Below are 22,417 nucleotides of genomic sequence, written 5' to 3'. Positions count from 1 at the left end.
AGAGCTGGGGTTTAATAATAAATGAATGCACCACATTAAAGACAATGATGAAACTCCCAAAGCCCAAGAGAGGTTGTTCTTAGTTTTATTTTAGACTACAGTGAAATCCTCTGGAACTAATCTCAGAGTTATAGAATATGGCCATGCATTTCTTGTTCCTCTTTAACAAGCCATATCAAGGGGATGATGATGGGGGAGGGATAAAGGGAGGCAAGGCCTGATCCCATAACACTGGTGGGAAGTGAGGTTCTTGCTTGAAGTAGCTACGATTCCAAAGGCTGCAAAGCCTTTCAGTTACACATCTCACTCAAAACATACTCTGCGGTCAGGCCTTGGAAGTGTGAAACAAGCTCATCTGTCCCAGTGAAGCACCCCAGTAATGACAGATCAGGACGCCGAGGCCCTAGGTATGGAAGATGCTAGTTGTTCTAGTCACTAAATGAATCCCTGCACATTTCAGGAACCACAGTCACTCAAGATGGAGCTTTCTCTGGCCACCCTGGGGGCAGATTACATAGGAAAGCACCACAGGGCGGCCCTCTCTCACTTCATCGTGCATTAGGAACATTGTGACAATCACTAATGCATTTGCTCGCGAAGGAAGATGAACCCACGCGTGTTTGGAATGGATGTAAAGGATCGCTTTGCAGTACAAGCAAGACTGGGATTTAAATGGAGGGAAGCTGCCTGTCCTTAGTAACAGCACAGAATGCAGGTAAAACCTCTGTCTCAGAAGCTATAGATAAATCTCACTCCGCGACCAGGTGAGCTCTGCTACACAAGGCCCCGAAAGGCCAACACATGCACCTTAGTGTCTCTCAAGTGCACAGAGACCTGATGGAATTCACTGTCTGATATTCTCTCCACTCTTCCTGCTTTATGTTTGTTCCACTACTCTAGTCAGCAGCTAACAGACTTAACATTCACATTTAAAGTTGAGCCAATTCATTTTGTAGCAACGTTACCTACTAGCAAATTGAACGAATATTAAAAAAAATGCAGTTGATTGGCACCTCAGAAGTAAGATGGCGCTTTTCTGGTCTAGCTGTATCAAGTATCAGTGCTTCGATCTGCCAGAGGCAGCAACTGGTGCTGTTGTCTGAGTTTGGTCCTGGTTGGCTTTGACTCACCACTGTGACTCGATACGGCCAGTACAGGAATAGACATATGCCAGCTCAGACTAGTGGTCCATCTAATCCCATATCCTATCTCACACAGCAGCCAGTGAATATTCTTTTTGTGCACACCTGCATGTCAAGTTTAGTTGTCTAATATCCAGCAGCAGGGAGTCCCATAGATTATATTCTTAAATCCCTGTTGCAGCAGATCCACAATTAGTGTCAGGCCTTTCTTCTCATGCCTTTAACTATGCAGTAGCTGCATATTCCTCCCCAAAGTGCTCTGCTCATTCTAGTTCGAGCCCCAACACTTCCCCTGAGAGACACTTCTAGTCTTATTAATCTCACTGTGACTTCATTGTTCTTGTCTCAGTTTTCTTTTAATTTAATAAGGTTATTTCCCATAACACCCCCTTGGAAAGCACCTTGCTCCTTGGCGTTCATATACCCTTCAAGAGCTTGAATGTGGGAAGCATGGGGTATTCAAAGCCAGGATGGAGCTGCTTGGCACGTGGGTGGCTGATTAAATGTCCCCCAGAGCAAAGAATACATTACTGGTTATCTGGCAGTGGTACTTTACCAGGAATGGGATTTAACACATCCTCATCCCAGCCTGGTCTCTGCTCCGTTTAACCCTTTCTGGCTCTGACAACTCACATTCACGTCAAGACATAAGGTGCTTCAGTAGACCGATAACTTACAAAGAGGATGTTCACTAAAGCGGAGGCTGGAGACGAGAATGCTAAGCAGCTTAGGCTCACTTATTGTATCGCTATGCAGCACAAAAAGGGAGGGCCAGGGTTTAGCGTGATCCGGTCAGCAGGGCAAATTCAGACGATGCTGCTTTTCAGTTAACATCTCCCAAGTATGTGATGCCTAAAGCAGCTTGTTGTCTCTTCACCTGGATCTCTGATAGTGTCTCTGGGCTGGGTTGTTTAAACACCTGGATATTATCCACTTTTAAACAAACAGACTGTCCCTTCTGACTCAAGAACTGCAAGCTGAGCCAAAGAGCCAACACCCTTCTGCTCTCACTGGTACGTCATGGTCAAACCAACCACCAAAAAGGGAATTTAACCCAGCTGCAGTTCAGAAGCCAGCTCTCCACAGGCTGATTCATTTCTGGCCTTGCTGGACAGGAGGTGGCTTGTTCCTGCACCTTAGTCTTCAGATGTAAAAAAAATATCAAAAGAGGCTTTAAGGGTTCCTTACAAAGAGTCCGTGTTTGTCCCTTTCTCCCAGCCGAGGTAATGAGTTAATAAAGTGAAAGCAAAATTAGTCAATGGGGAACCTTGCTGCTGCAGACACTCTGCGGAAAAGCAGGCTGGAGCCTCGGAACAACTGCCCCTAGGAGAGAGAAGAGCAGAGGGGTTAGGGGAGGTAGGCGGAGACTCCTCGGCACAGCTGCCTGACTGGCTGCTGAGAAGCCTTTCAGGCGCCAGGATTGCACTGACCCCCTTGCCAATGGCAGCGCTGCGTCTGGTAATCAGGAACAGGGAGCTGTAAGATTAAGCCCTGAACTGTACAGTAGGGATTGACTCCCAGCACCCACCACTGTAGTATCTCAGTGCCTCCATGTGACTGAAGGGTGAGGATTCAGATTAACTTCATCTTTTTACTTGCTAGAGAGCTCAAGCAACTTCTGTCCAATGGGCAAGAGAAGCAGAAACAAACATGGGTGTGTACCATGCAACTGCTACATTCTGTAGATATGCAAACGGGGCACAAACCTCACACTTCTTGCAAGTTACCAATGTAGCCCCTGCAGTCCTGATTTAGAACATCAGTGACCCCTGCTCATCTTCTGGCCTGATCACTGAACTCCTTCAACCTCAGGATTCCAAGCCTGCAAGTTTTCATTCCTTTGTGCTTAATAATTTGCCCCTTCCATAGGACTTTTCAACTGAAGATCTCAAAGCCCCGTTCTGCCCCAGGAGCTAAGTAAAGGATAGATACCTATATCTATTGAAGCAAAGGGATCACACACACACACACACCCCTCTCAATTTGCTATACACCAGGAATGATAAGCTTGTTTAGGCTGAATGCAATATAAATTAGGATCTGGCAGGATGCTCCCCTACCATTCCAAGAAGTGTCATGGAATTTTTATTTTCTATGATGCACGTTCCATGGAAGTCTCCCATCCAGGCCGAGTTAGTCAAACCCCAGCATAGCTTGCAAGATCAGATGGGAACATAATACAAGAGTTTCCAAAACTGCCCTGCACAAGTGGCCTCCTCCTTGAGGTGATAAAGGGTCAGAATGAGGAAGGATAATCCAGTGGTTAGAGGGCAATAGCCTAGGACTGAAGAGGCCTAGGTTTGAGTCCCTGCTCCACTTCCTGTGAGATCTTGGGCAAGTCTGTCTGTGCTTTGTTTTCCCATCTGTGTGATAGGGATAGCAGCATTGCCCTGTCTCACCCGGGTACTATGAAGATAAATATATTAGTTTGTGAGGGAGTAATGGGAGCCATAGAAGTACCTTAGAGAGAGAGAGAATGACAGCGATGGAAAGTTTTGAACAACAGGCTACCAAGCAGATTAGACAAGACAGGCTACTGGCACCTAGTATCGGGCTTCTCCTAGGCAGGCCAGGAGACCTTTATTGCCTAAGTATGAACACGGCCAATCCCACGCTGCCAGGAAAATCCTGCTGTTGGCTACGACTTCAAATAACTAAAACTGCCCACTGCAGCCCTCACCTGAGCGCTGAGGTGTCTCCAACACTGAAACCAGGATGTAAACACAGGAGAGTACGGAGGTAGGCCGGCACATAACCTGCATGGCAAAGAGAGAGGGTCAAAGAGGAGAACAGACACAAGCAGCACTGTGCAGGGAGAGGGAGCATCAGACAGCACACAGGACTAGGTATAAGTAAGTGTCAGCATCAGGCTAAAGGCCAAGTTACTGATAAATAATTCACACCATGACCTACTGTATAAGTCAATTACAACTGAAGTCTGCAAATACTGAGAGTTACCGGGACACATTAAAAATGCGGCACTATAAACCTGCATCCCCAGCTCCATCTGCCCACTAAGGAACCAGCTGTCACTCAGAAAATGCTATAGCAAAGGGTCAGCTCCCATTCCCCTTTAGATTTCCCTCCATTCACAATCTGCCACATCTGAGAAATCAACGTAAAGAGAGTGTGTATTTGGAGGGGGGGGGGGTGGCAAGGCTGGCTGAACTGAAGAAAACAGCTCCGCTTGTTCTCATTTCTCCCCGACTCCTATCCTCCTTGCTTTGATTCTCCTCTTGATCGTCTAGCCCTCCTGCCCCTATCTCCCTAGTACCTTCTCTATTCTCATTCCTATCGGATCACTGATAATCTCTGCATCCTTCCTTAACTATTGTCCCATGTCTTGTCCATGCCTTCTGATCAAAGAGTCTTTGGGACAGAGAATGCATCTTATCCTGTAAGGGACTGTATAATTTATGGTTCCATATGAAAGTGTTAAGACTTTTATGGAAAACTACGGTTGATCTCTGTCAAAAGAAAAAAGGTCTCGGAATGGAGAACAAAACATTAGGCCTGAGAATTATAGACATACCCGCAGTTGTTCACGGCCATGAGATCTCCCACTAGAAGGAAGGGATACGTCAGCATACTCACAGCAATCTGAAACCAAGAATCACCAAACTGAGCGGCTCCCTTCTGCACTACTCAACTCTAAAAGCAGCAGGAAACAATAAGGTCGAGCAGGAAGCTTCATGCAACAATAGGACAAGTTGGAAGTGCCTAGCACACTAAAAAAATAATAAATTAACAAACAAACCATCAGGCAACTTCTAACCTCTGCAGTGACAAAGGCTATTGGCTAAAGATAGTTTTGTAGTATCTCCCTGCTAGTATTTATTCAGGCTGGGAGCTGACTTTTCTCAAAGATCCATCTCCTGTGCTCCTTCCACCCACAGAACTGCCACATTATTGGTCTGACTGTGATATACAAGAAGAGGAAAGCTTAGTGGTGCTGCACGTCATAATGAGTAAGTCAAAGCAGAGGGGTAGTGTTACCCCTGTTACCCAGTACATCAAAACTATGAGCCACTGCTATAACATTTTGGGTGTTATGAAGTTACTCTGATCTTTAGGTCTAAAGCACACCCATTCTGATTCAGAATGTTTTGGGGAAGAGACACACTGGAACCAATTTACAGAAATGATGAGCACCCGCAACTCCAACTGCAAGTCAATGGGACCTATGCGTTTCTGATACTCAGCCCCATGGTACATGGAGACAAGACGTGAGCTTACATCAGTTTACCTACAAACAGGAAAGAAGGCACACAGAATTACCCACATGCACAGCAACACCCATACATAGTGCACACACACACACGCCTGTAAACGTCTATGCATGAGCTCTCACACCAGAGAATGCAGGGCGGGGGAGGATGAGAAGCAGTGTGCCGACTGTCTACATACCCCCATCACAAACTTTGTGTAGCTCCGGATCACAGATGCCTGGCTGAACTGCAATGGAGAGGAAAGGAAGAAACCAATGGGATGAAAAGGCAGCTGATGATAGCATCTCATTTTGTCCTTAAGTTAAATCCACCTCACTCAAAAGTTTAGCACAATGAGGTTTCAGTGAATTGAACACGAGAAAGTAAAGTAAGTGGCAGAAAACCAGAGGTAGCCATGATATGACATATACATGGAACACTCAAGAAAGGAGTGTGGAGTTAACAGATGGACAAGGGCACCCTTTGTGGCAACCATGGCAGTAGCTTGTGTGAAGACATCTTTTTACTAAGACATAAGCTGCCTCTTTCCTAATTTTATACAGGCCACCAGTCACTGGTTACATGGCAGTAACTTTTGGTTACTCACAACCTGGCTTATGTTTGATCCAGTAAACTAGGGGAGAAAGATTCTATATGCCACATCAGAAATGTAAAGAGTACATGGGGGGAGGTGGGGGGGGGGGAGAACAATTCAACCAACCGGTTCTACTTTCTATGTATTCCCAGTTTCTAATGATAGGTTGTTTCATCACACTTTCCCACCTGTCTTATACCCCGAAACCTGGCTGCTTTGCACAGCTATAACGTAGTCTAAGAAACTATCAAAACCACTTGTAAGTCTGTTTCCATTAGGATATTTTTGGGAGGGAGGGGTAAGAGCGGAGGTTGAGCATTTGAGCCAATAGATCTAACACAGCCCAATAGGTTTAGACCAAAATGAAAAGGGCTTGTGATGTTCACACCATTTTAGGCTGAAGATTTGGAACTGCAGAGTCTTAACCCAAACTCCAGCTCCAATTCATCCTTGAGCCTGATCCCTACCCCTCCAAATCTCAACCTAAACTGGACCCTGATTTGAACATAACACCTTCATCCTTCTTTTAGGGCCTGATCCAAAGTTCACTGATTTCTATGCACCCTACTTTCCATTAACCCCTCTATTTTAAGGTCTGATTACAAACCACCTGATGCTGGTGCTAGGGCGTCAAAATCCCCTGCTACTCCAGTTCAACAGAATCACCACTTACATTGTCATCCACTGCATAGGTGTTGATGAAATGAGCCAGGATGTTACAGCACCACAAGAAGACCACGTCTCCCAGGATGTGAGGGACTAAACCACTGAAAGAATAAGAACATGAACATAAGGCAGAGAAAGTCTCCTGGGCTACCTTCAGAATCCCACAACTGGGATGGGAGAGAACACTGCAGAACACTGCTTTGGAAACTGGGTTTGTTCTTGATTGTATATTTAAGTCACTTATTGCTGATTAAATATGCCAAACTGACAGCCCTGAAAACAGAAATCCTGCTTATTCACAGAGCAGATACAGCTCAGGCAATAACAATGAAAGATTTCTCCTACCTTTCCCCCACTAACGCACACAAATGGGCCTCAAACCTGATCAGCCAAGGACATCTCTACAAGGGGTGGAGAATTCATTCTTCACACATATTTGGTCCTTGGTCTCCCTGCTGAGAGCGACAAGGGGGCTCATCAGTACCACTTGCGATGGTTGGTTCTGAAACATGGGCTCTCTGTATTGCAGAAGAGGTTTGGTTTTGTTTTGTTTACAGCAGTCTAACACGTTAGTCACCCCATGGTAAACAAACACTTTTGGCAGTGATGACAAAGCCCTTGACACCTTCACACTAGGAAGGGACTCCAACTGCAGGGAGACAGACTGAAATGATCTAATGGAAGTTAGAATTGTAGGTCCCTTCCATAGCTATGAACTGGACTAAGATCTACCAAAAAAGAAAAGGAGTACTTGTGGCACCTTAGAGACTAACAAATTTTATTTGAACATAAGCTTTCGTGAGCTACAGCTCACTTCATCGGATGCATTCGGTTTTTCCACCGAATGCATCCGATGAAGTGAGCTGTAGCTCACGAAAGCTTATGCTCAAATAAATTTGTTAGTCTCTAAGGTGCCACAAGTACTCCTTTTCTTTTTTGCGAATACAGACTAACACGGCTACTACTCTGAAACCTGTTAAGATCTACCAAGTCATCTCAGCCCACTAAACAGTTGCTGTGTGATGCCTTTTGAGCACTACCAACCTAAGGTGGATCTGAACTAGTGATCTGTAAGTAAAAGGCTTCAAATCCCATGATCAGCCCATCCCCACTTGTTTTTCCTTAAGCACCATCTCATTGGTTAATCTCTATTTTGATGTCTCAGCAAGATTCTTTGCTTGATAATTTCCTGTTGGTAAATTTGCTTCTGCCTGCATTTCCTCAATCTTTGCACAAGGTCCTCTTAGAAGGTGGGAAAAACTATTAACACTACAAAAGTTTTTTTCTCCTGCGATAATAGCTCATATTAATTAATTAGCCTCTTACTACACCTTTTCATGTTCTCTGTATGTATATAGATATCTCTCTCTCTTACTATATGTTCCATTCTATGCATCCGATGAAGTGAGCTGTAGCCCATGAAAGCTTATGCTCAAATAAATTTGTTAGTCTCTCAGATGCCACAAGTACTCCTGTTCTATTTTCTCTTCAGAATTCTCTATTCCTTTTACCATTTGGGGAACTACTTTCCTGCCACTAGCACCATTTTAAGATGAGCAGTTTGCAGCCCTCTTTAGCAGCAGAGGTTCATTAAAAGCTCTTTTGAAACTGCTCATGATCTGGGCACAGCCAGCTTTGCTCAGTTATGGGGGGCACTTGAGTTCTGCTGCTTTGGAGTCCCCTAATGGAACATTCCCTACACAGTCTGGGGCACGGCCAGCTGGTCCTGCATGGACCTTGCAGCTGGAAGCATTACACTTAAGCCAATGGTGAAGAATCAGGATGCAGGTAGACTCATTGGTTTTACCTTTGCCTTTCATTTTACTGAGCAGGCCATTGCTCATGGTACCCTAATAGCAGAACTCCACTGCCCCCATTTTTAATGGCACTTAAAAATTAAGAATGCTTTTGGGAGATTAATTTCCTTATTTGTGCACCAGCCTCAACTACATTAGAGCCTCCGCCAGCACAGCCACTTAATTAATTTATGCTTCGTCGGCAGAAACAGAGCACAAGCCCATTGCTTTAGCCTAGTCCTACACAGCTATTGCTCATGTATTTTAATTTCTCAGTGACAAAGGCTTTGGATGGTATCTCTGTAACCAAAGTAGATATTCAGAATATTCCTCCCAAAGTTAGAACATTTACAGTAACTGAAACGTGGGGGCTTTCAGAGCTTGACAGAGCCTCCTCTGACCATTTCATTCACAGAAGTTCATTCCCCTTCTACCCACCCACCCCAAACAGACTGCCTTTTTTGGAAAGGGAAAAAAAAAAAAAAAAACAGATTTCCTGTTCCATTTGTTGAAGCAAGACAAACTTAAACAGAACAATATGGTTTGGTCCATCTTGTTTATATTCATGGTTTGCTTTTATATTTTTTAAATGAATCCTGTGCTATGAATGGCTGAGCAGCTTTGAAGACTGCAGTTAATTTTGCCAGAGAAAAGATACATGCAGGGATATATAACGGAGGGTTAGCCATATAGCGAAGTAATTCACACACGCAAGAGATACGATAGAGAAAGTGAAGGTTCTAATTTTTCAGATAGTTTGGTTTTAATTCATAGTTTTACAATACGCATCTAGTGTAAAAAATAGTTTCTCTCTACAGTAATTCACAAGAAAAATTTGGAAGGCAGTGCCCTGAATAGTTGCAAATACAATGCAGCTGTGCTTAATGCTAATGAAGGAGGGAAGATTCTAGACATTGTTACCCATCTGGAAGTAATGTTTACTGGGTCTCTGCTTTTGTAAATAGACCTTTCCCCCATTTTCTTTGAACGGAGCTGGATCTCTAGGGTTACATTTATGACAAGAACCATAATGCTTTACTATCCTTACTCAATCAGAGATGGAAAAGAAAAGTTTGCATGATGTATCAGAATCCAAAGACATATCTAGTAGCATCGGAACTCCTACTGCCCTAACAGAGAATCAGGTATAGCTTTCCAAACAGGGTCTGAGAAAGATCAGCTTTGCTCAGAAGTTTTCACTTAACAGCGTAAGAACTTCATTTCAGAGAAGAGAGACCAAATGATCACCCTGTTACACTGGCTGGCAGGGTGCAACTGACATAAGAGAAACAGAACAAGGAAGACATGGAATTCTGCATCCACGGAACCGTCGAATGCAACCCATAGCCAGTTGAGTTTGATGAATTTAGTGCTAGTGGAGTTGCATTGATGGACTTCTTGTGAGCTATTAAGTTTAACTGGATTACCAAGACAGTTTATTTTATACGGGGAAGGGAGCATGGACAGCTTCTTCATACAGCATTTTCTAGTGCCTGCATCTCTCTGTACAGGTTCTAATGAAAAAAGAATGTTCGTAGAGGCTAAGGGGAAGCACAGCTCTCTCTTCTGGGCTTGGGGTCCCCAATACCACCACCCCCTTTGGCTCAATGTGGTTCGGATCCACCAGCCAGATAATCTGAAGAGGAAGCAGTGGGAGGAACTGGTGTATAGATGAAGAATTTCTGGGACTTCCAGCCTTCGCAAATTGGCCAAGCAGCAGCAGGACAAAGAGAGGAGCAGCTGCGTGTCCTCTAGTCACAGTCGCCTTTACCAAAAACATCTGTCCCTCCCTTCCAAGGAGAGTAGGTGTAAGACACTCTGCTATAGGAGCCCTTCCTCTCACCAGGGGGCAGCAGAGAACACAGATTTTGCACAAACTCTTCTGAACCATCTTTAAATCTTCTCAAGTGCAGAACATTTGATGGAGTAGTTCAACATTTGCAGGAAACAGCTGCCATAACCCCATATTTTTGTTTGTTCTTTGACACAGATTCCCCATTGTGGTCACAGAGAGCATCAGGGAGGTACTGCTAAGCAGGGACACACACTCTTTCCCATGGATGGCCATGGCCCCGCTAAGTGACTGGAGCTCCTTTCAAACATTTCTTCCCCTTACCACGTCCTACAACATAAGACACTGCAATGCTGCATCACCATGTGACATCAAGACTCATCCCCAATGGCAAGCAGAACTGATGAGCTCCTTATTTTGCTCTACGTTAGCTGCCAAAGGCAAGAGGACTGTGGACTGCAATTCATGAGCAAGGAAAGAGGCATAAAAACAGCAAGGGGGACGCTCACACACAGCAAGATGCTGAGCTGTTGAGCAAGAATGCAACAAGACAGGCAGAAGCATGGGAAAGTTCCTAGAGGAGACATATGGCCATGTGACAAGGCCAAAAGCCGTTTAAACTGAAACCTGGATGCGACACAATACACAGCTGGGACCAAATCCTTGATTCAGGAAAGCATCTCAATTCAGGATAGCATTTAAATGCATGCTTCAACAGGACTTAAGCATATGATTAAAGTCTCATTGTCTTCCAGAAGATCATCATGTACTTCAGTGCTTTTCTGATCCAACCTCCAACAGAGTAGGCCTTTCCCAGCATCAGACTATTTTCACTTGTGAATTCAGACTATAACCAGCATTTAACGATTGGTTGAGAAACACAGTCATGACAACCTGTGATCATTTAACATCAGATAGTACATCTTAATCACAATGTGCTGGCTAACTTTCCCAGGGCAGACAATTCCCACACCAAAAGCCTCCTGACCAAAATCCTCTCCTGCAGTTTCAATCAGAGACTATTTCACTATTATTGATGTAATAAAAAAAAAAAATGACTTACCCAACTGTTGCTAATAAAAGCAGCAGGTGGCTCTGTTTTATAAGACATCAAAAGGGGAGGAATGTGAAATTTTGGCTTAAACCCTTAATTATCTGCCAGACTTCCTCTTTAGTTACACTGTCAATTCATCCTGCTTCATAACAGGGTCAGAAGCGCCTTTGAGCTTTACCGCTGTTTGATTTAGACAGCATGGTCTTCAGAATTCTACACTGCTATCGTGAAGTCAAACCTACTCACAGTATGAAGCACTTGCTAATTCCAATCCAGAGTGCATCAGGCATTTGGAATGTGCCTCTTCCCATGGTTTAACTATTTGATTTCAATTGTGCATCTCTTCCATTTTTGCACTTGATCTATTGCTAGTATCTGTTGTACAAGCAAGTGCTTTAAGTGCCCCTTTACATCACTGAGACCCAACATCAAAGAAATTACGTGTAAAAGAGGGTTTCCCTTGCACACTGAAATTTCGATTGAATAAACTGTCAGAATCGCATGCACACTCCCCTAAACCTACAGGCCAAACTGGCTCTCACACAAAGGAAAGATTCAATCCTCATGCCTACAGTGACAGGGAAGTCACTTGGGAAAATGAGGTTTCAGATAAGAAGGGACTTAAGACAGGCTTTTTGATGTTTGACTGTTTTCCCTAACGCTTTGCGATTAAGGGAGAAAATACAAAATTAAACAAAGACTCACGTACACAAAGAATCCCAAGATCCCTTCTTCTTTAAAAATCCTGCCAATGGAGCTAAACGCACCACTGTTGAGAGAGGAAAAAACAGTTATAGCTAACCTGAGTGCATAACCCCGCTCACGATCTCTGGGCAATAGCCCCCTTGCAAATGTCACTGATATCTTCCAGCACCAGAGAGAACCACCCCCATTCCCTGGGAATAATTCTATTGCATGCATAGCTGGGACCACCACCATCTTCCTGGGATAGCCCTATTACTTGGGTCAGGATGTGCGTGTGTACGAAAGAAAGCCATCAATTCTGCAACTGTCCGCTGGTTCACGTTCAATCCAGAGCTCTGTCCACACTGGGATCAGAACTGTGCTAATTACAGCTGTGTTTAAACACTGTGGCTTGGAGGACTCTAGTCTGCTGAAGACTTTTCCCCTCCTCTTACAACAAGGGTTTCACTGTGCTATGGTACATCTTTAGCATGATCCATCTAGCACGATTCTTAGGAGGGGAACCACTCTTCCCTTTTGTGGGAAGGCATGCTAGAAATCACTATTTAAACACAGATGTAGCAACCAGTACTCAGAGCCAATTACGTTTTTGGGATGAAAATGCAACACCACCACCACCTAGCTCTTATATAGCACTTTTCAGATGTAGATCTTAAAGTGTCAGAATCTTTAACATATTTACCCTTGCACACCACTGTGAGGGGTGGCAGTGCTATTATCCCATTGACAAATTGGGGAATTGAGGTACAGAGGACTAAGCTTTTTTCCCAAGGTCACAACGAAAGCCTGTTGTGAAGCCAAGAATTGAACCAGGGTCTCCCAACTCCTAGGCTACTGCTCTAACCACTGGACCATCCTAGAAGGCTCATGCAGAGATACAATCATCACAATGGAGCCAATGCTCTACTATGGCCCTGTTGCGACAGGCTTGTGGAAAAGTGTCCCCGGACAAGCAGCAGGAGCAGCATCCTTCAGCCCAATTCACCTCCTTGCTGTTTTCAATGTCTAGTCAGGACAGCAATCCAAGAAAAAATCCAAAGTAACTGTAGTGCACCTATGAACAGACCTGCCTAATCAGGTAGACGTATTACAACAGTTGGCGAAAGCCAGAGACAGAATACTTGACTTAATAGACAGAGCGAACAGAACAGAACAGAACTCAGCCTTCTCTACTCCCTGCACAACACTGCTGGCCACAAGGCCAGTCATCCCCTAGACAAAGCACAGGTTTCAGTTACATTCCTGGCTACGCAATCAAAGTACGACCTCGTGCATTATTATTTCAGCTCCTCCATTCTGAGTGAAGGAGAAACAGACCCTAAGACTCCTGACTCCAAGTCCTGTGCTTTAAACATCCAAAACAAATGCCAGAGCTGCTTACCTGTATTTGACTTCCCGACCTACAAACTGGACCATGCAGCGCATTGAGATTACTGTAAGAAAAGAAACAAAGGAGTTTACAAGGAAGCAAATTAAGCTCAATGACTTTTTAAATGGATAGGCATCTGGTCTGGGAGGTGGAAATGACAGGGAAATCAAATCATAGTCCCCCAAAACACCATCAGCCACAGTGTCCCATCGTCATCCTGACAATAGTGAACAACTACTCCTCCCCAGCCACCCTCTAATAGCAGTGATGGATTCCAGGTCGTTGTCCAATAGCAGGAGAACTCATAAGAACTGGATCACCTTTGTCCACATGTTTGTTGACCCCACTCAAAGAACTCTAATAGATTGGTGAGGCATGATTTCCCTCTACAAAAACCATGTTGACTCTTCCCCCAAAAATCTTGTTCATCTATGTGTCTGATAATTGTTTTTTACTATAGTTTCAACCAATTTGCCTAATCCTGAAATTACGCTTACTGGCCTGTAATTGCCTTTTTAAAAAATTGGCGTTACATTGGCTATCCTCTAGTCATCTGGTACAGAGGCTGATTTAAGCAATGGGTTACATACCACAATTAGTAGTTCTGCAATTTCATATCAGAGGTCCTTCAGAACTCTTGGGTCAAAACCATCTGGTCCTGGTGACTATTAATTACTGTTTAATTTATTCCAAAACCTCATCTATTGACACCTCCATCTGGGACAGTTCCTCAGATTTGTCACCTACAAAGAACGGCTCAGGTGTGGGAATCTCCTCTTCAGCGAAGACCAATGCAAAGAATTCCCTTAGCTTCTCTGCATCAGCCTTGTCTTCCTTGAGTGCTCATTTAGCACCTTAATCATCCAAGTGCCGTTTCCCCCCCACCTCATTGTTTGGCAGACTTCCTGCTTTTGATGTACTTAAAACAAAGTTTTGTGTCTTTTGCTAGTCATTCTTCAAATTCTTTTTTGGCCTGCCTAAATTATACATTTGTAAAATTCCTAGTATAAGCTACCAAGTGAACTGTAAGAGACAGCCTCATCTCCAACTCTGAATATCCCATCACTAGGATGCTGAGTATTATCCTTTTCTAGTGTCAGTTTGTAGCTCATGCTCTTCTAATGGATTCAGATGCTAGGAATCACAATGGGCTTAAATTACAGCAAGGGAGGTTTAGGCTGGACATTAGGAAAAAGTTCCTGCCAGGGTGGTTAAGCACTGGAATAAATTGCTTAGGGAGGTTGTGGAATCTCCGTCACTGGAGATTTTTAAGAGCAGGTTAGACAAACACCTGTCAGGGATGGTCTAGATACTACTTAGTCCTGCAATGAGAGCAGGGGATTGGACTAGAAGATCTCTCAAGGTCCATTCCAGTCCTACGAATGTATAAATATATTTTTTTTTAAATCAGAAACAAGCACAATGAATTCAGTGACTAGAACTGGATATCCAGCATATCTCAGGGCAGGCAAGGGGGGGCTAACCTTTTAAATTAAGAGCAGGCAACAGGTCAGAGGAACAGGACTCACCATGCAGGGGATGCGAGATAACCCGGGACATACACTGCATCAGCATCTCATGAGAGGTCTGGAAAAAACCATATCACATTAAAAGCTGCAAAGACGCTAACCGTGTTACAAGGAACAGGCCTATTCACTGCAACTGACTCTACAATCATCACCTAGCTATAAAAGAGATCAGCTACCGCCACGAGAAAATGTTTTCAGAGGGCTAAATTAACTGGATTTGTTTCTCACACATGACTCCTATGCCAATTTTAATATTGCTGAATTATGTAGTATGTTCTGAAGCCTGGGGAGTGACCCCAAAAGAGGCTTATAAAGAACATAAACATCACAGAAGTACCATCTCCCTACCACAAGGGTGTTAGTACACTGCCCCAAAACATTCAAAGCCTGGCTGTCTCCTAGGCTGTGTCTAGGGGCTCTGTCATTCCTGATCTACTTTTGCATCTGTTTCACTCCTTGGTTTTCTGAATGCTGAGGGCCTGGATATGGAGTGAAAAACTGGCACCCACATCTTTTCCCTTTCCTCTTATTAAACGTAACAAGTTTAAAAGACACACAGGACTTAATCGACATTAAGCTGCTCAACAATATCTGCATGAAATATTTACCAGCCAGGTCCTAGGGTGCACTCCTGTTTAGTATCAATATCTTGGCACTCACGACGTATTTTTCCGAGTAATTTCACATACCAGCTGTGTGTATGCTTTGTCCCAGTGTTTTCAGCCTCTAGGGTATTTGTCTCCACTGTGAGCTCTCTAGATTATTCATTAACATGCAATATTCATACACTGAGATTGCTCTCAGAACCTGCATTTGATAAAGGTTTAATGAGGAGAAAATGCTCCTAACCTCTTTCATCACTTTTCGGAGAGAAGTCTTCACATCATCCTTGTTGGAAACATGCTCCATGTCCTCCACAGGAAAGACCTGGGGTGGGAGGAGAAAAAATAAATGAAATTCACAGCAACTGAACAGACATGAACAATGACTGGTCTGTGCTCAGGGCCTGACAGAACGTCCCCAATGATAAGACTAACAGGCCTGATAAGGAACTTTAAGGCTCATACATCACTGATCCTTCACTGCAAACAAGCTCCCACTAGCTAAAATTTGAGCATGCAGACTTTTTAAAAGCAACTTGCTCATAACTTAATAAGCTGTTCTCAAAATATGGTGCAGGAGAATAACCAGCATGTATGGCTTTATGGACTATTTGCAGTGGTCCATTAAGCCACATGGACAGAGAACACTGGAGGGTATAAATCAGGAGGATGGAAAGAAGATGGAGCAGAAGCAGTACATAAGACCTTCTTCTCACAAAATCATCCACACAACAAACAGCTGGAGAATCACCAATTTAATGGTGGGCACATCCAGAGAGAATTCACTGGAGGCTGAAGCTGTTTCCATCTTGTTTCCAAGCAATTTTTAGAGTTGACTAGAACTCACTGATTCTCAGCAGAGCACACGGACAAAGAGGTGAGTTTAATGCTCCACATACAGACGTGGCCATAACCACCGGTGCATGCTACTTAATTCTGTTCCAACACCACTGTGAAATCATGCAGTGTTAGATCCACTAAGTCCCTTATGAAAAAACAAACATGCCCTTTTACCTTCTTCACAGTCCCCCGGGTGACGGTGGATAAAGTGCTGGAGATGATTCGAGGTGCAAGGCCGCGGAAAAGGCCCATTTTCCCATCCACTTCCACAATGTGTCTAGCTAGGTAAGAAAACAGGACACTGGTGTCATTTCACAAATCATCCTGTTAGCAGGGAATGGAACACAACAGTTTGCAGAGTCTCCAACTTCCAATCTGAACAGCACTAGCACTCAAGCATGTTAAAGCATCTGCCTGAAATGATTTAGTATAGTATCTCAAGTGATTTATCACCCACAGAAGCTTCAGATGGGATGTGAAAGAGCTCTGGGCTGCTTCTAGTTGCCAAAGAAACTTTAGCATTCCCCCCACGCCCTGTTTGGCTACAGATAGAGCATTACCTCTGATGTCTTAGACTAATAAACATCTTGATTATGTTCTGCCTAATTAAAAGAGTTAAGGCATTTTAATTGGATTAGAACAGGGAGTGAAGAATCCCTTGTCTGTTGCATATGGTTTCTTCCTCCTTCCAGCCCAGAGGGCTTAGTTTGAGAGGATGGATAGCTATGGTGCTAGCATGGAAGAGAGGAAACCCAGGTTCAATTCCTTGCTCTGCCAGACTTCCTATGTAACCATGGGCACGTCATTTAGTCTGTGCCTCAGTTTCCCAGCTGTAAAATGAGGATAATAGTATTTCCCTCTCACAAGAGTGTTGAGGATAAATACATTCAAAGTTGTGAGGCACTCAGATAATGGGGGCCAAATAAGTACCTAAAATAGATTTTAGAAATGATAATTTATTCAGTTCTTTGAGATCTTTGAATAAGGTGCCATATAAAACTTCAGTCCTTACACAGAACAGCTGAATCCTAGGAAGAGAAAAAAAACAAGTGCATCAAATTTATCCCTGGTGTAACAGCACTGATTTCAGTGGAATTACAGTGGAGGTGAATTTGACCCAATATCTGCAGAGCACTAAAACAGATTGTTCCTGCCCACCCACTCTTTGCTTTCTACAAGGCTGTTTGTTCCTTAATCGAACATTGCATAGATTCCTTAAATCACAAGACCCCCATCACTGCAAACATATTATGAAAACAGACCATCTGACAAGGGGAGACACTGTAGAACTCCCACTGCCTAACATCCCCAGAGCCATAAAAACAGGTCTGCGATTCACTGACTTTGATTGCTACTGAATTTTGTATTCCTTCCCTCATCAGTTAACAGATATTTCAAGCCAGATTTCAGGATCCTATCCATTTCTGTCTTCTCATTTTAAAAGAGCTTTACACAGAAACTTGTCACTCCTTGCCCCTCAAGTATTATGACCATTTTAAAAAAGGAGGCAAAGCAATGCACCCAAGGCCAGAGAAATTCATGGTCAGCACTAGGAGCAGGATTCATGAGTGTATGACTCCCACATCTCTCGCACATGGATACACTTTTAAAGAGAAATTAAAATGTATTTTTCTTGCAAATATCTTCCCTTCCCTTGCTTCTTTACTCCTTTTTTGTGTACTTCAGCCCCTTTAACGGCCCATCTACATGACAGAGGATCAGGTTACAACACATCCGTATTTTGTAGCGTAGAGAGGAGCTTAACTGTCCCTTAAACCAGGCTAAATCCTTCATCGCTAAGTTTTAGCTCAACAAAAAGCCACATTTACATTCACCATCTACACTACAAAACAGAACAGTGTGGTAAGTGGGCCAGGGAATAGCAGCGTTAGGTGACGTGGTTAAATGTGTAGAGTAGACCTTCATGTAAAGCCACCTCCATAATAATCTCAACCCCAGCTCACTAGTAAAATTACAAACATCTGCCAGTTTAGTAAACTGCAATTGTGTACTTAAGATTTAGCTCTTCCCAACAACTATTTTTTTCTTTCTTGCAACAACTGTTACATAGATCTAGCCATAAGCTTTGACTACAATATTGAAGCAGCTATCAGCCAAAACATTTCAGGTCCCATCTCTGCTTGCAGTTGAACTCAACAGTATCATTAACAAGGAAAAAAACTGTGTACGAGTGTTGCCAAAGTGTGAGAGACAGAAACCTGGGGTATGCATCAGAGACAAGACAGAGCTGTATCAGGACAGTCCTGTATTGTAACTGGGACTGAGAACGTGGGCACTTTAGTTGATTTAAATAGGTCCTATGTGGACAGTTCTCACACCTTCCCCTTCAGAATATGGTCTCAAGCTATTACTAAGATATACTCACCATATGTGAAAAAGCCAGGTAGGTACAATACTTTTCTCCCCAGCACGTTTCTCCCAATGGCTGGAGGTAGAGGCTCATGCCCGACCTTCAAAAGAAACACCAATCAGCTACTATCCGCTTCTTACAAGGACTCCCCAAAGCCACTAGATCACAAGAACGTGATCATCTGCATCATGTATTATAGCAGAGCTGTATTCCTCCATGTCTCCAAACTTAGTATAAAGATACTACTCCCCCTCTCCAAACAAACTCCTTCCCCAAGGGTACCCCAATGCTTAAAGAAACTCATCTCCTTTTCTCAAAGAACCCCATTAATGTAGGCACCCGGGCAAGCCAAGACACCAGTATTAGTGTTACAAACATTCTTGAGTAAGCCATATTTCTGAGATATAGCCCAGACATTAGACTCCACCCATATCCAGCCCAACCCAATAGGAAAGACCCACTCTTTTCCTTATATTTCACAGACCGCCCAACATTCAACTTTTCTATTACCCCTTCCACATAGCACATCACAATGCTTTCACCCTTCAGTAGCTCAAACATGTGCCATGGTCCTACCAGACATACCAGTGTCCCACAATCATACACGTAGAAACCTGAGCATGCAACAGGCTCTGAAACTTTTGCATGCTCCAGCTTTTTCATATTTGTACCAAATTCTGGAGTCAATCTGAACTCTAAGACTATCCCCCCAAAACTTCCAGTTCTCCAAAACTCCCTACACAGCCCCAGCGCAAAGCACTATCAACTCTCACTCTTCACACACAGCCCTACACCCCGATCTCACACAGTCACGTAGTCCCCAAAGTGCTGGTCTCTCCTTTGGTAGCCCAAGCCCCTAAACATTCCCATGACAGACAAGTCCATCTCCAGGCTCCTGAATCCTCCACCCACCCATCCAGCACTCCTACAAAATGCCCCAGGCCTGCCCCTGTGCACAAAGGTTTCCTACAATGCCCTGGATCCCCTGCACCCCCCGCAAAGCAGCCACGTCTCCCAGCCCAAGGTCACTCACGTCTGAAGCCCCCACCAGCTCCGGTCACCTGCACCTACCACCAGCCCCCGCGCCAGACTCCGGAAACTCCTCAGCCCCCAAGATGCCATCACCACGCCTAGCTCCCCCTGGCATCTCCCCGTCACTCCCAATGCACTCCCCGCCCCGGGGCTCCCCCCACGGCGTCCCCTCCCCCCCGGTTCCCCCCAGTCTCGTCTCGGGGCTCCCCCTGGATAAACAGTGAATGGCTCAATGATGCTACCAGTGCACCCCCCGCGGCGTCCCCTCCTCCCCGATCTCACCTCGGGGCTCCCCTGCCCCCCGGGGCGTCCCCTCCCTCCCGATCTCACCTCGGGGCTCCCCGCCCCCCGGGGCGTCCCCTCCCCCCCGATCTCACCTCGGGGCTCCCCCGCCCCCCGGGGCGTCCCCTCCCCCCCGATCTCACCTCGGGGCTCCCCCGCCCCCCGGGGCGTCCCCTCCCCCCCGATCTCACCTCGGGGCTCCCCCGCCCCCCGGGGCGTCCCCTCCCCCCCGATCTCAACTCGGGGCTCCCCCGCCCCCCGGGGCGTCCCCTCCCCCCCATCTCACCTCGAGGCTCCCCCGCCCCCCGGGGCGTCCCCTCCCCCCCATCTCACCTCGGGGCTCCCCCGCCCCCCGGGGCGTCCCCTCCCCCCATCTCACCTCGGGGCTCCCCCGCCCCCCGGGGCGTCCCCTCCCCCCATCTCACCTCGGGGCTCCCCCGCCCCCCCGGGCGTCCCCTCCCCCCCGATCTCACCTCGGGGCTCCCCGCCCCCCGGGGCGTCCCCTCCCCCCCGATCTCACCTCGGGGCTCCCCCGCCCCCCGGGGCGTCCCCTCCCCCCCGATCTCACCTCGGGGCTCCCCCGCCCCCCGGGGCGTCCCCTCCCCCCAGTCTCATCTCGGGGCTCCCCGGGGCGCCCCGCACCTGGATCAGCAGCTTGACGTAGAGCAGCGGGTGGCTCAGCGCCGTGAAGCCGGCCCCCAGCACCACGAAGAGGGATTCGGATCCTCCCACCGGCTCCGGCCTCCCCCGCGCCCCGAGGCCGGCGGGGGCGGCCCGGAGCCCCCCCGGCAGAGCAGCGGCGGCCGCTGCCATCTCCCCCTCCCCCACCCGCGCCTTCCTCGGCGACAACGGCGGGGAAGCCAGCGGGGGCCCCCCGCGCGCACTTCCGGGTCGGGGGGAGCACGTGACGAGGAACCGGCGGGGGGCCGGAGCGCAACGTGGTGACGTCGCCCGGCGGAGGAGGCGTGGCCTAGGGCCCCGGCCCAGGGAGGCGCTGACCCCTGTCGGGGGCTCGTGCGGCGGGTTTGCCGCGCGCGCTGCGCGAGGCCGGGGCCGAGCACGTGGCCTGAGTCCATGCACACAACGTGCAACCTGAGCGTTGCCCACCGGCTGGGCAGGCGCCAGCTTCGCCAGTTCTCCCCCCGGTGACCAAGCCCTGGGCAGATGCTTAAGGGCACAAGCTGCCTGGGCTTTGCCGCCTGGATTTACACAGGCGAGGAATCAGCACGTCTCATAGTTCAAGCCTTGTCAAGTGTTTCCAAATACCTTGTTGTAGGGAGCGTGGAGGTCCCGTCCCCCCAGTGTCATTGTTCCCCTTTTGCCTCCTCTTCCCACGTGCTGGGAAAGTCTCTTGCTGTGACCTGGGTCCAACCCTTCCCATTGTGTAGTGTTTCAGAGTAGCAGCCTGTGTTCGCAAAAAGAACAGGAGGACTTGTGGCACCTTAGAGGCATAACACATTTATTTGAGCATAAGCTTTCGTGAGCTACAGCCGAATGCATGCGATGAAGTGAGCTGTAGCTCACGAAAGCTTATGCTCAAATAAATTCATTAGTCTCTAAGGTGCCACAAGTCCTCCTTTTCATTGTGTAGTGTTATCTCTGAGAGGTTTCTATTGCACACGGTTCCTGCGGTAACCCTGGTGCTTGTGCATCTCCTCGATCAGCCATTATTTGGCTTTTTGACTGTTATACCAGAAAAGGCTGTTTTGAGCCTCACAACATGCATCTGAAGAAGTGGGGTTTTTACTCACGAAAGCTGATGCTCAAATAAATCTGTTAGCCTTTAAGGTGCCACTGGACTCCATGCTGTTTTTGTGGATACAGACTGATACGGCTACCCCCAATGCACAATGTTTCAGTAACACATAGATTCATAGATACTAAGGTCAGAAGGGACCATTATGATCATCTAGTCTGACCTCCTGCACAACACAGGCCACAGAATCTCACCCACCCACTCCTACGAAAAACCTCACCTATGTCTGAGCTATTGAAGTCCTCAAATTGTGCTTTAAAGACTTCAAGGAGCAGAAAATCCTCCAGCAAGTGACACGTGCCCCATGCTACTGAGGAAGGTGAAAAACCTCCAGGACCTCTTCCAATCTGCCCTGGAGGAAAATTCCTTCCCAACCCCAAATATGGCGATCAGATAAACCCTGAGCATATGGGCAAGATTCACCAGCCAGATACTACAGAAAATTCTTTCCTGGGTAACTCAGATCCCACCCATCTAATATCCCATCACAGGCCATTAGGCCTATTTACCATGAATATTTAAAGATCAATTAATTACCAAAATCATATTATCCCATCATACCATCTCACCCATAAACTTACTGAGTTTAATCTTAAAGCCAGATAGACCTTTTGCCTCCACTGCTTCCCTTGGAAGGCTATTCCAAAACTTCACTCCTCTGATGGTTAGAAACCTTCA

At 46.1% G+C, this 22,417-nt stretch overlaps 1 protein-coding gene across 1 annotated transcript; it reads right to left on the bottom strand.

Moving 5' to 3' along the window:
* Positions 1 to 68: 68 nt before the first annotated feature.
* Positions 69 to 20,898, bottom strand: MTCH1 (mitochondrial carrier 1). Its single transcript, XM_038379644.2, has 12 exons — positions 20,626 to 20,898; positions 18,685 to 18,769; positions 16,473 to 16,579; positions 15,706 to 15,783; positions 14,857 to 14,914; positions 13,340 to 13,391; positions 11,963 to 12,022; positions 6,619 to 6,712; positions 5,550 to 5,597; positions 4,675 to 4,742; positions 3,823 to 3,898; positions 69 to 2,465 (listed from the first exon to the last, which is right to left on the bottom strand). Exons 1-12 carry the CDS (start codon positions 20,794 to 20,796, stop codon positions 2,394 to 2,396), a joined length of 969 nt encoding a protein of 322 aa, XP_038235572.1. The 5' UTR covers positions 20,797 to 20,898; the 3' UTR covers positions 69 to 2,393.
* Positions 20,899 to 22,417: the final 1,519 nt, after the last annotated feature.

This window comes from Dermochelys coriacea, chromosome 21 (assembly GCF_009764565.3).
Source record: "Dermochelys coriacea isolate rDerCor1 chromosome 21, rDerCor1.pri.v4, whole genome shotgun sequence".
Classification (NCBI taxonomy): domain Eukaryota; kingdom Metazoa; phylum Chordata; order Testudines; family Dermochelyidae; genus Dermochelys; species Dermochelys coriacea.
The sequence above is the reverse complement of the archived record's forward strand: the minus strand, read 5'-3'. Positions and strand labels throughout refer to the sequence as shown.

Excerpts from the sequence above, each read along its gene's own strand:
- MTCH1 (XM_038379644.2), bottom strand. The coding sequence starts at position 20,796 with ATGGCAGCGGCCGCCGCTGCTCTGCCGGGGGGGCTCCGGGCCGCCCCC. Across the intron at positions 14,915-15,705 it reads TCCGAAAAGTGATGAAAGAG|ACCTCTCATGAGATGCTGAT; the intron begins GTTAGGAGCATT and ends GGTTTTTTCCAG. Across the intron at positions 3,899-4,674 it reads ATGGCCGTGAACAACTGCGG|GTTATGTGCCGGCCTACCTC; the intron begins GTATGTCTATAA and ends TTTGCCATGCAG.